Source organism: Oncorhynchus masou, chromosome 29 (genome assembly GCF_036934945.1).
Source record: "Oncorhynchus masou masou isolate Uvic2021 chromosome 29, UVic_Omas_1.1, whole genome shotgun sequence".
Taxonomy (NCBI): Eukaryota; Metazoa; Chordata; class Actinopteri; order Salmoniformes; family Salmonidae; genus Oncorhynchus; species Oncorhynchus masou.
This window is the reverse complement of record NC_088240.1, coordinates 41,568,213-41,586,385: the sequence shown is the minus strand read 5'-3', so window position 1 is coordinate 41,586,385 and position 18,173 is coordinate 41,568,213. Positions and strand designations below refer to the sequence as shown.

General features: G+C 40.2%; 1 protein-coding gene across 3 annotated transcripts; it reads left to right on the top strand.

Annotated features, from left to right (window-relative positions):
* Window positions 1–9,645: 9,645 nt before the first annotated feature.
* Window positions 9,646–17,691, top strand: LOC135519708 (mannose-1-phosphate guanyltransferase alpha-A). Of its 3 annotated transcripts, XM_064944938.1 has the most exons (13): window positions 9,646–9,773; window positions 10,275–10,372; window positions 10,452–10,555; window positions 10,892–11,084; window positions 11,233–11,292; window positions 14,313–14,443; window positions 14,627–14,641; window positions 15,525–15,659; window positions 15,745–15,842; window positions 15,919–15,965; window positions 16,050–16,142; window positions 16,319–16,487; window positions 16,857–17,691. In XM_064944938.1, exons 1-13 carry the CDS (start codon window positions 9,734–9,736, stop codon window positions 16,955–16,957), a joined length of 1,284 nt encoding a protein of 427 aa, XP_064801010.1. In that variant the 5' UTR covers window positions 9,646–9,733; the 3' UTR covers window positions 16,958–17,691. The 3 variants fall into 3 exon arrangements, with proteins under 3 accessions (XP_064801010.1, XP_064801011.1, XP_064801012.1); XM_064944939.1 differs by lacking the exon at window positions 14,627–14,641 and having other exon boundaries at window positions 9,647–9,773; XM_064944940.1 differs by lacking the exon at window positions 10,275–10,372 and having other exon boundaries at window positions 9,685–9,773.
* The last annotated feature ends 482 nt before the right edge of the window (window positions 17,692–18,173 follow it).

Below are 18,173 nucleotides of genomic sequence, written 5' to 3'. Positions count from 1 at the left end.
AAACTCTCAGATTACTCTCCTCTGACTCGGCCCTGTTTACGCCTCCAAGGTGTCCTCCTCACAAAATCATACACACTCAGAGGCTACGTAACAGAGGCTTTTCTAAAAACTCAACTTCAAGTGTGTGTGGTTCGCTCACCTCTTTCTTAAAAAAAACAAGTTCGAGATGTGGTATCCACTCGGCTCGCTGCCTCTCAGATCAAAGGTGGGTCCATCTGCTTCGTTCCCGAAGTGTGGTTTCCCTGAGATCCCAAGTTTAAGGGATCCCTCGTGCACGATTTACCTAGGTCGCCAGGAGCAGTCGCCGAGTGAAGATTCACATCCCATCTGTGTCACCAAATGTTGTGGCAATTTCCTGTATTACCAAATGAGGAGAGTTACAAACCACACACCAATCAGAGTTATACTTAAACTTCACCTTTAATAATAATTAAGATTTTGCAATAGCATTTGACTCTCAACAATTTACAATTCACTAGCCTCAACATAAAGGCAACTGAGATCTTTTATAGCAAAGATACACCCCTCTCAACTTACATGACGAACCACAGATCTTAGGAAACTTCACAAAGGGCCTTTTACTTGAGAAAGGAGTATCCCATAGCCAGATAGCATTAGCTATAAATTATCGTTCAGTTTGGTCTCTAAGACGAGGTTCTAATCTCGTTCCTGGTACTTCATAGTACCAAAAAAGTTACCTCACTATCTGGAATGCTCTTTAGGCTTTATTGGCAAAAGACATCGTAAATCTCCTCTGTCAGTGCTATCTCATAGAGGCCCATACTCAGTGGAACACTGAACACACAATAGTCGACAGATTCGACAATAGTGGACAGAATAAAACAACCATTCTAATGCAATACAAAGATTATAATATAATTTTACAAGCACTATAACATAATCTCGCAATTTTCCACGACACCTGCAAATGCGATGATAGATTCATGCAATGCTTTTACTTATAAAGGAGATCTTTCCACCCCTACTCTTGTCCATGGTGGTGGGCAAACCCACAACCTTCTGGCCTGCAGCCCTGTGCGCTATCGAAGTTCCTGCTTTGCCATGCAATGTTTACAGTACAGTGTCTAAAACTGCATATCTAAGGCTCTGGTCTGTCCAATAAGTGAAGGTAAATGGTAGACAGGTTCTCTGCTATCCACTTTATGTTTTAATTATTATTATGGGTATAGGGGAGGGTCACTTGTTTTGTTTTTCAAGTGTTCAGGGAGGGTTAAGGTCAAATATATTTAGCAGAAGTGACTTTTTCGTAGCAAGCAGGGTTCCAAGGTCTAGCTAAAATGTCTAGTCCAGTGACCTCTGAAAACCCACCCACAAGGCCTGAAAACTAGCCCAAAGAATGTTTTGTGCAGCAAGACAGGAGTTGCCACATTAACCAATAAAGCCTTTTCTATAACATCATCGAGAGAATTAAGAAGGAATAGCGGCGTCATTTTTAACGACGTAGGCTACGATGCAATATTAAGTTTTCCATCAAAATAACAATTCTTGCGAGTTTAAGAATATGTTGCAAGAAAAAATATAAATCACCCTTATTAAACTCTCCAGATCATTTTCATCAATGGATGTCAATTTCACTTGTTTTGACTGCTATGATTAAGCAATAAGGCCCGAGGAGGTGTGGTGTATGTCCAATATACCACGGCTAAGGGCTGTTCTTAGGGGATAGCCCTTCGCCGTGGTATATTGGACATATACCACAAAGAACACGCCTTAGCTGTGGTATATTGGACATATACTACAAACCCCTCAGGTGCCTTATCGCTATTATAAACTGGTTATCAATGTAATTAGAACAGTAAAAGGTATGTTTTTGTCATTCCTGTGGTACACGTCTGATATACCATGGCTTTCAACCAATCAGCATTCAGGGTTCACACTGCCAAGTTTATAATTGTTTAAAAAAGCCTGTTTTGCACATTTTCATAACTAGATAAATCCAACAGGAGAATTTGAGTGATAAAGTTGGACAGAGGATCGCTAAATCTCTGTGCAAGGAACACTTGGAAGAATATAAAAAAATGAATGGGAATTTGTTGGTTAATTGTGCCGTTATTATGTGCCATTTACAGTTCTGGAAAAATCTGCTTGACTCCAGCCATGCTGAAGCACCCCCAGATCATCACCGGTCCTCCACCTAATTTTACAGTGGGTGCGAGACCTGGAGAGGCCTACAAGCCTACACTGTGAAATTTGGTGGAGGATCGGTGATGATCTGGGGGTGCTTCAGCAAGGCTGGAATCGGGGAGATTTGTCTTTGCGAAGGACACATGAATCAAGCCACGTACAAGGTTGTCCTGGAAGAAAACTTGCTTCCTTCTGCTCTGACAATGTTCCTCAACTTTGAGGATTGTTTTTTTTCAGCAGGACAATGCTTCAAGCCACACAGCCAGGTCAATCAAGGTGTGGATGGAGGACCACCAGATCAATATCATGTCATGGCCAGCCCAATCTCCAGACCTGAACCCCAATGAAAACCTCTGGAAAGTGATCAAGAGGAAGATGGATGGTCACAAGCCATCAAACAAAGCCGAGCTGCTTGAATTTATGCACCAGGAGTGGCATAAAGTCACCCAATATCCATGTGAAAGACTGGCGGGGAGCATGCCAAGAAGAATGAAAGCTGTGACTGAAAATCAGGGTTATTCCACCAAATATTGATTTCTGTACTCTTCCAAAGTAAAAACATTAGTATTGTGTTGTTTAAAAATGAATATTAACTTATTTTCTTTGTATTATTCGATGTCTGACAACACCGCATCTTTTTTGTTATTTTGACCAGTTGTCATTTTCTGCAAATAAATGCTCTAAGTGAGATAATTTTTATTTGGAATTTGGGAGAGATGTTGGCAGTAGTTTATAGAAACAGAAATTGTAATTTTACCCATACACATACCTATAAATAGTAAAACCAGAGAAACTGATAAATCACAGTGGTCTCTTAAGTTTTTCCAGAGCTATAAATATACAGTACCAGTCAAAGGTTTGGACACACCTACTCATTCAAGGTTTAAGGTTTACACATCAAACTATGAAATAACACATTTGGTAACCAGGAAAGTGTTAAACAAATCAAAAATATATGATGACAGCTTTGCACACTCTTGGCATTCTCTCAACCAGCTTCATGAGGTAGTCACCTGGAATGCATTTCAATTAACAGGTGTGCCTTGTTAAAAGTTCATTTGTGGAATTTCTTTCCTTCTTAATGTGTTTGAGCCAATCAGTTGTGTTGTGAGAAGGTAGGGGTGGTATACAGAAGATAGCCCTATTTGGTAAAAGACCAAGTCTGTATTATGTAAAGAACAGCTCAAATAAGCAAAGATAAAGGACAGTCCATTACTTTAAGGTGGGGAAAATTTTGAGAACTTTGAAACTTTCTTCAAGTGCAGTCGCAAAAATCATCAAGCACTATGATGAAACTGGCTCTCATGAGGACTGCCACAGGAAAGGAAGACCCAGAGTTACCTCTGCTGTAGAGGATAAGTTCATTATAGTTACCAGCCTCAGAAATTGCAGCCCAAATAAATGCTTCACAGAGTTCATTGTAACAGACACATCTCAACATCAACTGTTCAGAGGAGACTTTGCAGCAATTCATGGTCACACTTCTGCAGAGAAACCACTACTAAAGAACACCAATAATAAAGAAGAGACTTAGCCATAATGGCCATAATGGCTACCACGGCATTCTGCAACGATACGCAGTTGTTTTTCAACAGGACAATGACCCAACACACATCCAGGCTGTGTAAGGGCTCTTCAACCAAGAAGGATAATGATGGAGTGCTGCATCAGATGACCTGGCCTCCACAATCACCCGACCTCAACCCAATTGAGATGGTTTGGGATGAGTTGGACCGCAGAGTGAAGGAAAAGGAGCTCAGCATATGTGGGAACTCCTTCAAGAATGGTGGAAAAGTGTCTCTCATGAAGCTGGTTGAGAGAATGCCAAGAGTGTGCAAAGCTGTCATCAAGGCTGGCTACTTTGAAGAACCTAAAATATATTTGTTTAACACTTTTTTGGTTACTACATGATTCCATATGTGTTATTTCATAGTTTTGATGACTTTACTGTTATTCTACAATGTAGAAAATAGTAAAAAAATTAAGAAAAACCTTTGAATGAGCAGGTGTGTCCAAACTTTTGGACACACCTACTCTTGTTTATTTTTTTATATTTTTTTATAGAAATGCCATGGCTGCTGCGGTGCAATTTAGAAGTATCCCAAAAACCCATCACCTGTGACCAATACATTTTCACTAGCACATTGTTTTGGATCACTGTTACTCTAACTTCCGCGACGCATATAAGGCCCTGCCCCGCCCCCCTTTCGGAAAAGCTGACCACGACTCCATTTTGCTGATACCTGACTACAGACAAAAATTAAAACAAGAAGCTCCCACGCTGAGGTCTGTCCAACGCTGGTCCGACCAAGCTGACTCCACACTCCAAGACTGCTTCCATCACGTGGACTGGGACATGTTTCGTATTGCGTCAGATAACAACATTGACGAATACGCTGATTCGGTGTGCGAGTTCATTAGAACGTGCGTTGAAGATGTCGTTCCCATAGCAACGATTAAAACATTCCCTAACCAGAAACCGTGGATTGATGGCAGCATTCGCATGAAACTGAAAGCGCGAACCACTGCTTTTAATCAGGGCAAGGTGTCTGGTAACATGACTGAATACAAACAGTGCAGCTATTCCCTCCGTAAGGCTATCAAACAAGCTAAGCGTCAGTACAGAGACAAAGTAGAATCTCAATTCAACGGCTCAGACACAAGAGGCATGTGGCAGGGTCTACAGTCAATCACGGACTACAGGAAGAAATCCAGCCCAGTCACGGACCAGGATGTCTTGCTCCCAGGCAGACTAAATAACTTTTTTGCCCGCTTTGAGGACAATACAGTGCCACTGACACGGCCTGCAACAGAAACATGTGGTCTCTCCTTCACTGCAGCCGAGGTGAGTAAAACATTTAAACGTGTTAACCCTCGCAAGGCTGCAGGCCCAGACGGCATCCCCAGCCGCACCCTCAGAGCATGCGCAGACCAGCTGGCTGGTGTGTTTACGGACATATTCAATCAATCCCTATACCAGTCTGCTGTTCCCACATGCTTCAAGAGGGCCACCATTGTTCCTGTTCCCAAGAAAGCTAAGGTAACTGAGCTAAACGACTACTGCCCCGTAGCACTCACTTCCGTCATCATGAAGTGCTTTGAGAGACTAGTCAAGGACCATATCACCTCCATACTACCTGACACCCTAGACCCACTCCAATTTGCTTACCGCCCAAATAGGTCCACAGACGATGCAATCTCAACCACACTGCACACTGCCCTAACCCATCTGGACAAGAGGAATACCTATGTGAGAATGCTGTTCATCAACTACAGCTCGGCATTCAACACCATAGTACCCTCCAAGCTCGTCATCAAGCTCGAGACCCAGGGTCTCGACCCCGCCCTGTGCAACTGGGTACTGGACTTCCTGACGGGCCGCCCCCAGGTGGTGAGGGTAGGTAACAACATCTCCTCCCCGCTGATCCTCAACACTGGGGCCCCACAAGGGTGCGTTCTGAGCCCTCTCCTGTACTCCCTGTTCACCCACGACTGCGTGGCCACGCACGCCTCCAACTCAATCATCAAGTTTGTGGACGACACAACAGTGGTAGGCTTGATTACCAACAACGACGAGATGGCCTACAGGGAGGAGGTGAGGGCCCTCGGAGTGTGGTGTCAGGAAAATAACCTCACACTCAACGTCAACAAAACTAAGGAGATGATTGTGGACTTCAGGAAACAGCAGAGGGAACACCCCCTATCCACATCGATGGAACAGTAGTGGAGAGAGTAGCAAGTTTTAAGTTCCTCGGCATACACATCACAGACAAACTGAATTGGTCCACTCACACAGACAGCATCGTGAAGAAGGCGCAGCAGCGCCTCTTCAACCTCAGGAGGCTGAAGAAATTCGGCTTGTCACCAAAAGCACTCACAAACTTCTACAGATGCACAATCGAGAGCATCCTGGCGGGCTGTATCACCGCCTGGTACGGCAACTGCTCCGCCCTCAACCGTAAGGCTCTCCAGAGGGTAGTGAGGTCTGCACAACGCATCACCGGGGCAAACTACCTGCCCTCCAGGACACCTACACCACCCGATGTTACAGGAAGGCCATAAAGATCATCAAGGACATCAACCACCCGAGCCACTGCCTGTTCACCCCGCTATCATCCAGAAGGCGAGGTCAGTACAGGTGCATCATAGCTGGGACCGAGAGACTGAAAAACAGCTTCTATCTCAAGGCCATCAGACTGTTAAACAGCCACCACTAACATTGAGTGGCTGCTGCCAACACACTGACACTGACTCAACTCCAGCCACGTTAATAATGGGAATTGATGGGAAATGATGTAAATATATCACTAGCCACTTTAAACAATGCTACCTTATATAATGTTACTTACCCTGCATTATTCATCTCATATGCATACATATATACTGTACTCTATATCATCGACTGCATCCTTATGTAATACATGTATCACTAGCCACTTTAACTATGCCACTTTGTTTACATACTCATCTCATATGTATATACTGTACTCGATACCATCTACTGTATCTTGCCTATGCTGCTCTGTACCATCACTCATTCATATATCCTTATGTACATATTCTTTATCCCCTTACACTGTGTATAAGACAGTAGTTTAGGAATTGTTAGTTAGATTACTTGTTGGTTATTACTGCATTGTCGGAACTAGAAGCACAAGCATTTCGCTACACTCGCATTAACATCTGCTAACCATGTGTATGTGACAAATAAAATTTGATTGATTGATTGTTTTCAAAGTAGAACAATTTGTCAGGAAAACCGTGGACATGGTTGTCTTACGCAGCAAGCTAGAATAAATAATGTAGCAGTTTAGAATAATTAGGCTAAGGTTAGTAAAAGGGTTAGGGTTACCTAAAATGTTCTGTTAACCTGCTACGAAAAGTCACTTCCAGGCCTGAGGACCAGAACAGAACTGTACTCTATCTAGTCACAACCCATTCTCTCTATGCAAATGGTAACAGCTCCATCAAATTGAAATATGGCACCTCACCTAGATTTGAGTTGAAGAGAGGAATTAGGCAAGGTTGTCCTATCTCTCCGTACCTGTTTTTATTAATCACCCAACTTCTTGCAAATTCTTTAAATAATAGTCCTGTACAAGGTATTTCCATAGCTGGTAAAGAAATTATTATATGCCAGCTGGCTGACGATACTACACTTTTTCTGAAAGACGCTAACCAAATTCCCATATCGATCAATGTGATACAATCCTTTTCCAAAGCGTCTGGTCTATATCTAAACATTAAGAAATGTGAACTCATGGCTGTCAAAGATTGTGTGACACCTTCATATTATGGTATTCCAGTAAAATAAGAACTTACATATTTAGGCATAACCATTACAAAGGATCAGAAGTCTAGAGGCTTACTAAATTGTAACCCTCTTATTAAAAAAACCCCAGAAGAAACTAAATCAATGGCTACAGAGGGACTTATCTTTAAAAGGTAGAGTCCTAATAACCAAGGCTGAAGGTATCTCTAGACTAACATATGGTGCTCTGTCTTTATATCTTGACCGTAAAATAAGCAAGGAGATAGACCAGATGCTTTTAAACTTTCTTTGGAGAAACCGTACCCATTACATTAGGAAAACTGTTGTAATGAACACTTATGAGAATGGTGGACTGAATTTTCTGGACTTTACTACTTTAAATAATACTTTTAAGATCAATTGGATAAAACAATTCCTAAGAAGACCCACTTTTATCTGGAATTTTATTCCTCATCATGTCTTCTCTACTTTTGGTGGCCTTAAATTCATGTTGTTTTGCAATTATAATATTGACAAAGTTCCAGTGAAACTTTCTGCTTTTCATCGGCAGGTTTTCTTGTCATGGCCCTTAATTTATAAACACAATTTTTCTCCACACATATATTATATATGGAATAATTGGGATATATTGCATAAAAATACCTCTCTGTTTTTAAAATATTGGTTCCGAAATAATATCCTTTTGGTGAGCCAACTGGTAAATGCAGAGGGTCTTTTACTCAGTTATAAAGAATTCTTATCACTTTACAAGGTCCCTGTAACACTTAAATATTTTGCAATTGTTTTAGATGCCATTCCCTCAGGTGTTGCTTTAATATTCAGGAACATGTCAAGACCTGACCCTCAGAGCCTACCTTCTATTGACCCTGTTGACTCATCAGTAGGAAAGATTTGTTTCTCTTTTGGTCCATTCAACAACAGAGCGATACAATCCTTGTTTCAGCAGGATGTTGTATCTATACCTTATGTCATGCCTTATTGGAATGGATTTATTGATAATATCTGTTGGAAAAAAGTTTGGATGTTGCCACACATATACCTACTTGTTAACAAAATTAAGGAAGTTTCCTTTAAAATTATTCATAAATATTATCCTGCCAACCACTATATGAAGAAGTTTAAGGAAAACATCAACTCAAATTGCTCCTTTTGTAATGACCACCCAGAAACAGTGTTGCATCTTTTTTGGCATTGTATGCATGTAAGAAAACTGTGGCAAGACATCAGTAGGTTTATAATTGAACACATTTATGAAGATGTTACACTATTGTGGAGAGATGTACTGTTTGGATTCTTTACATAGAATAGAAATAAGCGGAATCATTTTTATGTAATTAATTTCATTATTCTTTTGGCCAAATTTCATATACACAAATGTAAATTTACAAACAGAAAACCACATTTTCGTACCCTACAAAAAGAAATTGAACCTTATGTTAAGACGGGTAAATGCTCTACTAACAAAAAAGCTGTTAGAATTGTAAGTATATGCATGTCCCTTAAGGTCCTTGTGTAATTGCAATGTGATATTGTACCCCCTAGCTCGATTGTCTATTGTTTGTAATCTATGTATGCTTGTGTTCCCTCATGTGCTTTATGTATTGATTTGTTATTATAAAAATAAAAATATATATAAAAAAAAAATAGTCACAACCCATTCATTCTGATTCATTCACGCCACTGTGGCAAATATTTTCATAACTAATGCAAGATAGAGCAGCACCGTCATTTTGAATAGTAGCAAATGACTCACAGTGGGCAGAACAAGCAAGGAGGCGGGCAGAGCCAAACAGAAGTTAGGGAGAACCAATGGGCTCGTTCTAGCAATTATTTGCATATTTCCGTTAGGGAATAAATACCTGCTCTTTGAAGTGCTGGTGTGCAATAACTCAATTCGTACATGTACTCCTGAACAACACAAATTTTGGAAACTTTAACAAAGGGTAAAGTCTACAAAAACGCATTCCTCTCTGTTTGTTGCAGGTATGGAGATCAAAAGCTTCATGGTTAGAAGATTAACAGAATGTCGGCCAAAATCCATCCCTCTCCACCTTCTCTCACTGCCGGCCACTGGGCTTCCTCTCATCACCATATTTGGTAGGAAGTAGAAACGACTACCGGATACTTCACATTTATACATCCGTTGAAATCTCTTGCTTATTGTTCTATGACTGAGGTTTTAAGATTATCTTTCTGACCCGCAAAATAACTCACATTCCCATAATCCTCAGTTTTACGCGGTGACGTATTGAGCATAACAAACAACTCAGGAAGAGCTTATTTGATCCAGGTTCGACAGCCACCTACACATTCAAAATGCTGAAGGCTGTGATTCTCATTGGAGGCCCGCAGAAAGGTAAGTGTTAAATAAATCACTATTTTACAAATGCCTACATGTTCATTCTCCATTACTGATATATAGCCATGTATCTTGCTAACGTTAGCTAGCTAGCCTTGCCCTAAAGGGCTAGCTAGCTAGTTGATAGCTAGCTAACGTTAGTTGTAATGAATGACGTGGAGTGATCATGGAAACCCTCCGGTGCAGTTTGCATATCTAAACATTTTAGCAATAAGCATTTGGTCGAAAAAGCAAGCAAACAAACGATTGCATGGGCTTACAGTTTTACCATCAAGATAGTTGATAGCCTGGCATAAACTTTCTGTGCAAGCTACCAGTACTTGCATTGGCATTAATTGAACGAGTTGGGTGCGTTCAACTCCATTAGAATATAATAGGTTAGAGTGCTTTTTACTACATCAGAATTTAGAATGGAATAATTAGTTTTTTACTTTTCCTAAGGTAACGTCTGAAAATGTTATGTGATCAACTGAGCAGGTGACTTTCATTGTCATACAGGGACACGGTTTCGACCGTTGTCATTTGAGGTCCCAAAACCCTTGTTTCCAGTTGCTGGTGTGCCCATGCTACAGCATCACATTGAAGCATGTGCCAAGGTCGGTTAGCACTGATAAAAATGATCAATTTCTACATCTTCATTGGTAGAAAGAAACATGGTTTTAATTTTCCCCATAGGTGCCAAATATGAAGGAGATTTTGCTGGTTGGCTTTTACCAGCCAAATGAAGAACTTACCAGATTCATTTGTAGTGCACAGCAGGAATTCAAAATCTTAATCAGGTAAACAAGAGGATCTTACAGAAATGTCATAAAACAAACATAGAACAAATCAAATGTATTTGTCACATACACATGGTTAGCAGATGTTAATGCGAGTGTAGCGAAATGCTTGTGCTTCTAGTTCCGACAATGCAGTAATAACCAACGAATAATCTAACGTAACAATTCTAAAACGACTACCTTATACACACAAGTGTAAAGGGATAAAGAATATGTACATAAAGATATATGAATGAGTGATGGTACAGAACAGCATAGGCAAGATGCAGTAGATGGTATCGAGTACAGTATATACATATGAGATGGATCATTGATAAACTTGTTGAACCTCTGTAGGTATTTGCAGGAGTATGCTGCTTTGGGCACTGGGGGCGGAATCTACCACTTCAGAGATCAGATTCTATCTGGTGGCCCAGAGGCATTCTTCATCATGAATGCTGACGTGTGCTCTGAGTTTCCTCTACCAGAGATGCTCAACTTCCAGAAAGAACACGGAGAACCAAGCAGTTTCGTCATCATGGGGACAACTGTGAGGAGACATCCACGATTTCTATGGCTATGACCGAGACCAATACAGGGAAAAGTTGACAATTCATTGTTGGGAGTATGTTTGATGGGGACATTGGGGTATAATTCCTTTGACTTTCATTATTTATTTATTTTTCTTTGTTTTGCAGGCAAACAGAAAGCAGTCTATGAATTATGGCTGTATTGTGGAAAACCAGCAAACAAATGAGGTGATGATGCAGCACATTTTTAGTCATGGGCAATTCCACAGTAACAGAATTTGCACTGATACTCAATCTTTCACTTTATGTATGCCAAACAAAAACCATTGATTTCAAAGTTTAACAAACCATACAAATCTATGCACAAGGACTACTTATAACAATTTACACTGAACATTTTGCAGATGCAAAGTTAGGTAACGGATTTTCTATAAAATCTCCATGTCTTCAAAACTGTAATATCTGCTCCAAATTTAGATTCAATTACGTTTGCATAAAGAATGGGGTGTCAGCTATGACATGACACATTGACTTTGAAAAAAATCTATTTTGTTATTGAACTACAGTAAGTGAAGTGGATTCACACCCGGTAACGGAATTTCATCATGGATCCTTGATCTTTACTACACAGAAATGCATAATTAAGGATATGAACGTCATTCTCTTCATGGTGATGTATCCTAAATAGGTACACAGGTTTAAATATGCAATATCCCCTTAGCGTATTTGGGTATTATTCAACACACTGGTTATTATTTTAATGAGCTCTGCCTCCAAACTGGCCAAACCTGAACCAATTATAGACATTTATGTTTCACAAGTTTGGACATCACAGTAGAGCTCAGTACAGTTCAGTAAAATATACACTGATGTACAAAATGTTAGGAACATTCAACTGACCGCGTGAAAGCTATGATCCCTTATTGATGTCATTTGTTAAATACACTTCAATAAGTGTAAATGAAGGGGAGAAGACATGTTGAAGAAGGATTTTTAAGCCTTGAGACAATTGATTGTGTATGTGTTTCATTCAGAGGTTAAATGGGGGTGAAGACAAAAGATTAAGTGCCTTTGAATGGGGTATGGTAGTAGGTGCCAGGCGCGTCGCTTTGTGTCAAGAACTGCAACACTGCTAGGTTTTTCACGCTCAACAGTTTCCTGTGTGTATCAATAATGGTCCATCACCCAAAGACATCCAGCCAACTTGACACAACTGTGGGAAGCATTAGAGTTAACATGAGCCAGCATCCCTGTTGAACGCTTTCGACACCTTGTAGAGTCCATGCCCTGATGACTTGAGGCTGTTCTGAGGGCAAACGGGGGTGCAACTCAATATTAGGAGGGTGTTCTGAATGTTTTGTACACTGTAGTTCAGTAGAGTACTTTAAAATACAGTACATTAGTGTACTCAACTCTAGTGTGCTCTACTGTGTATTGTACTGAACTCCACTATAGTTTTCTTTACTGTACTGGGTTGTCCCAACTTGTGAGCCCAACTGGTCTGTGACTACTATGATTTCCCACTGTAGCCAATTCATTTGCAGAAATTCTGTTACTGATTATTTTTATTTACACACACACACACTATTTACATTCAAAAGTTGTCACGTAGAAATGTCCTTGTTTTTGAAAAACAATAGTCCATTAAAATAAGATGAAATTGATCAGAAATACAGTGTAGACATTGTTAATGTTGTAAATGACTATTGTAGTTGGAAACGGCTGATGTTTTAAAAATGTTTTTGAATGGAATGTCTACATAGGCTTGCAGAGGCCCATTATCAGCAATCATCACTCCTGTGTTCCAATGGCACGTTGTGTTAGCTAATCCAGGTTTATCATTTTAAAAGGCTAATTGATCATTAGAAAACCCTTTTGCAATTATGTTAGCACAGCTGAAAACTGTTCTGATTAAAGAAGCAATAAAACTGGCCACCTTTACACTAGTTGAGCATCAGCATTTGTGGGTTTGATTACAGGCTCAATGGCCAGAAACAAAATAACTTTCTCCTGAAACTGGTCAGTCTATTCTTGTTCTGAGAAAATGAAGGCTATTCCATGCAAGAAAATGCCAAGAAACTGAAGATCTCGTACTACTCCCTTCACAGAACAGCACAAACTGGCTCTAACCAGAATAGAAAGAGAGGGAGGACCCTGTGCACAATTGAGCAAGAGGACAAGTACATTAGTGTCTAGTTTGAGAAACAGACGCCTCACAAGTCCTCAATTGGCAGCTTCATTAAATAGTACCCGCAAAACACCAGTCTCAACATCAACAGTGAAGAGGCGACTCCGGGATGCTGGACTTCTAGGCAGAGTTGCAAAGAAAAAGCCATATCTCAGACTGGCCAATAAAAATAAATGATTGGCAAAAGAACACAGACAGAGGAACTCTGCCTAGAAGTCCAGCATCCCGGAGTCGCCTCTTCACTGTTGATGTTGAGACTAGTGTTTTGTGGGTACTATTTAATGAAGCTGCCAGTTGAGGACTTGAGGCACCTGTTTCTTAAACTAGACACTAATGTACTTGTCCTCTTGCTCTCTCCAGAAATTTCATTAACCGATTTGGTAATGGAATTGAGTTAATCACGTAATAGTTCATAAACAAAATTTATATCATTACAAACTAACTAATTGATAGGTCTACCTTCTGTGAACTTTCATTATTAGGGAGAGAAATGTGAAAATATCTTAATGATATGGGTTTTTGGTAATGGAATTTTAAGGCAATGTTTTTTTAAACCTACAGAAGGCAGAACAAATTCTCAAACTAAATATGTGTTGATATTAGTTGGCTGGGGTCTTTACTTCATGATTGTGTTTTGATGTAAATACCTTAACACTTTTTATCCTAGATGTATTCTATGACCTCTTATCCATCTGTTTGACCTAAAATCAAAGCCTTTGCTTATTTGTAATTTCTAGGATGGAAAATGGTTGAAAAATGTCTCTATTTTTTTCTAAAGTAAACTTACCTTTCATTTGACATGCTCCTATTAACTTTACATTGACATTTTAGTCATTTAGGAGACATGCTTATCCAGAACAATTAGGGTAAAGTGCCTTTCTCAAGGGCACATGGACAGATTTTTCATCTAGTTGGCTCAGGGATTTCAACCAGCAACCCTTTGGTTACTGGCCCAACGCTCCTAACTGCTAGATTACTTGCCATCCACTTCATGTTGGTGCTTTTCTATGAACATTGGACAGTTCTTGATTCAGAAAGTAATCTCCTGCTCTTATTTCAGGTTTTACATTATGTGGAGAAGCCTAGCACTTTTGTTAGTGACATCATCAACTGTGGAATATACCTGTTTACCCCGGAGATCTTCCAACACATTGGGGCAGTCTTCCAGAAGAACCAGCAGGACATGCTGTTGTAAGTGGGAGGAATCCCTCAGGGACCCTATCTTGGGAGCATAGAGATCCTATAAAGATCCTAGGATTTCTGTGCGTGGGAGTGGTGCATGTGCATTTTTATCAATTCCTATCCTTGGTTGTCCTTCATGTCTTTTTTTTTCCCTTTCCCCTTTCCTGCCATCATTCCGTTTCCCATCACCAGATATCCATATGAGGGGTAAGTCGGTACAGCTAGGCTGCACAGTGTGGTTGTAGAGCCGGGCATTAGTAAAATACGTCACACAAAAAGATGTTTCTTCATGGAGTCAATACCAGCATGTGGGGTGATGACAGATCATTCTTAAAGCTGCAATGTAGCACTTTTTGGGCGACCTGACAATTCACAGAATTGTGAGATATGGATCTTTCATTCTCATTGAAAGCAAGTCTAAGAAGCGGTAGATGTTCTATGTGCATTATTTCTATGCCGCCTGTGCTTAAGTGTTTTGTACACCAGCTTCAAACAGCTGAAAATACAATATTTTTGGTTATTGAAAAGATATTTCACAGCGGTTTAGATTGTACAATGATTATCTATACATTGCTTGTTTTGTCAAACTTTCCACACTGCACATCCTCATCACTTTTCAATAAGTTGGCATACAGATCTATACAATTGGTTATTAATCACACTGGACACATTCAAATCTCATCACATTTTCAATATACGTTGTTCCGCATACAGATCTAACTAACAATTGTCTTATACACAGTTATAAAGAATAATCACAATTACAATAATTTCAATAACATTTGGACACATTCAAAGGGCTTGTGATATTTGTATATTAAGATTCGAGTATGTGTACCATTACTCAAGTCAACCATGTTGCCTCTGATTCTTCTTCTGTCAAATAAATGTTCCTGTCACAATCCATTTTAATTCTGAGCTTGTCAACTTAACACTCCATGTATCCTTAAGCACTTGTGAATCCTCTCACTTTTGTTTACAGCCCTTAACTGTCTTGTTGCCTTTCAAAATTCAATCAGAAATAGTTGTGATCTACCTTTGGTAAACACTTTTACTACAGAATAGTCTCATACATTGATCTCTTCCTCAGAGATGAGCAGACCAACGGCTGGCATCGGGCTGAGGCCATTCGGTTAGAACAGGACATTTTCACAGCCCTGGCTGGGCAGGGCAAACTCTACGTCTACAAAACACCTGCCTTCTGGAGCCAGATCAAATCTGCAGGGTGAGTAAGTAGTCTCCATCTGTGAAACCTGAAGACGTCGGCATAGTGTACTGTCATGAATCGGCTTTGTCTCTTTTGTTAACAGGTCTGCAATATACGCCAGTCGGTTGTACCTTAACCAGTACCATAAAACACATCCTGAAAGACTGGCTACAACTGAGGATGGAGGGCCTAGAATAAGTGGTAAACTAATCCAGTACTCTTAGCTTTGCAGTTTCTAGTTTGTTCACACCAGTGATTTGGTTTTGTTGTGTCCCAGGAAATGTTTACATTCACCCAACAGCCAATATTGACCCGACTGCGGTGGTAAGTGCTTCTTCTCCTCAGTATTACTACTTACACATACAGCACAAGACACAAAAGCATACTCCTAATAATGTTTTTCTATAGTTGGGTCCCAACGTCTCAATAGGCACAGGAGTGACCATCGGGGCTGGGGTGCGTGTGAGAGAGTCCATCATCCTCCACGGGGCTACCCTACAGGCAAGCAGTTGCCAGTGGCAAATGTCATTGTTTAAATTTGCCAGTTCCCCAGGCGAAAAATGTTGAAATGGCTCTTCCCTTGATAGCTCCTATTTTTATATTTATGATCATGTCCGTGTTTTAAAGTAGGATTGATAATCGAGTGACCCAGTTCCATTGTCATATGGTTCTTTTAGGATCACAGTTGTGTGTTGAACTGTATAGTGGGGTGGGACAGCACTATTGGCAAGTGGGCCAGAGTTGAAGGAACTCCCAGTGACCCAAATCCAAATGACCCCTATGCAAAAATAGACAGTGAAACACTCTTCAGAGATGGAAAACTCACACCATCAATCACCATTCTTGGTAAGTTTTGTATACTTTCACATTTAACACTGAGTTGAGCTGGCTTGGTTACGCATACACCATAGTCCTTTCCAGCACGGTTTCAGAAACTACAATATCAGAGCTAGCACAGTCTGACGTTAGTGTGAAAAAGATATTGGATACATGTTTAGATCATGTGAAATAATTGTATACAAAAGTTGAACTACATACATCACCTGCCCAGACCCATTTGCCCCCCCCCCCCACTCAATCCATTCTACCACATGGCCTCAAACTGCACCATTCTGTTTCTTGCCATCGTCCACGCTTTTTCAATATTTAGTGTGTGAACGACAGGATTGGCTGATTTCCAGTTGAATGTTTTAATGCTCTTTTTTCCCCCCCCAGGTTGTAATGTGACTATCCCATCGGAGGTGATCATACTCAACTCAATTGTTCTGCCACACAAAGACCTCAACAGGAGTTTCAAAAACCAAATTATACTGTAGTTGATTTGCTACGTTCTGTTCATTTAGTGTCAAACTAATTAATGATTGTCGCTTGAAGAACAATGTCACTGCCTCTGGGTTATTGTATGGAAAGATTGTGTAGGTTTTAGCCTTTATAAATTAAAGGATGTAATGAGATGGTTTGGAGGATGATAGTGGGTCGGTTAGGTTACCTTGACATGAATGTCATCCCGTAACTTAAAGCGGCCGCCCGCCCGCCTGTGTTTTGGTAAAAAGCTGAGGAATGAGCCTGGAGAAATGTAAACCACTCAATTACAGAGCTATGGATGCAACCATGTTGAGGCTAGACAGTGTTAAGCTTGTTTTACGCCAATGTTTAATTTTGGATTCTGATGGGGTACGACAGTTGAGCTAAGCACGAGGTATAAGTTAGTCTTCAAGAATCAAAAGGGTGTGTGCACACAATTAAGTCAAATGGATGTAGCAACTAAGGATTCTAGTCTTACATTTCTGCACTATCCTTATGATTAACTCTGGATTCACTACCATGTAAGGGAAATTAAAACAATGGTTATTTTGGCATAGGGTTTGGTAGCAGTACTTACCATTCATTGGTGCTAGCCTAGTTACTGAAATGTCATCTTGGAAAAAAGTGAAAGTCTGCAGCTGATTTAGTAAGATTGCAAAATGAAAGGAATTGGTTTGCCGTTTAATTTTGAGGTAATTTGGGGGCCTTTTTTACATGTGCTTTGATTAAAAAAAAGGACCATTAATTGCAAGCGTTTACATTCTTTGAAAGAAATGACTGCCTCATGTTTTTGGTTAAAGGGGCAAGCAGTAGTTCGAAATAAGTGGCAACCTTGCCTGTTTTGGTAAATAGCTGAGGGATGGGGCTGTTGAACTGTACCACTTCAAATTCATAGACAGTGCTAGGGATGCAAGGACTGACCAACCATGAGATAAAGTTTAACCTTGAGGCTAGTGTTTGTCCAAAAATTAATGTACCAATTGCAATCAAGAAATGTTTGCTTTCAATTTGAACATGGCAGGGAACTTCGATTCGGGGCTGTAGGAGAGATTTACTTTAATGAGTAGCCATTGATTCTGTACATATGACAATCAAATGGGAGATTGTTACCCAGTATAAAATTGTTGCTGCATGCCTAATTTGCTTCAAATCAAGCACTCCTTGTTTAAAACACCCCCCCCCCCAAAAAAAAACACCTTTTGTAACTAAATTGCAATGGTCTGTGCG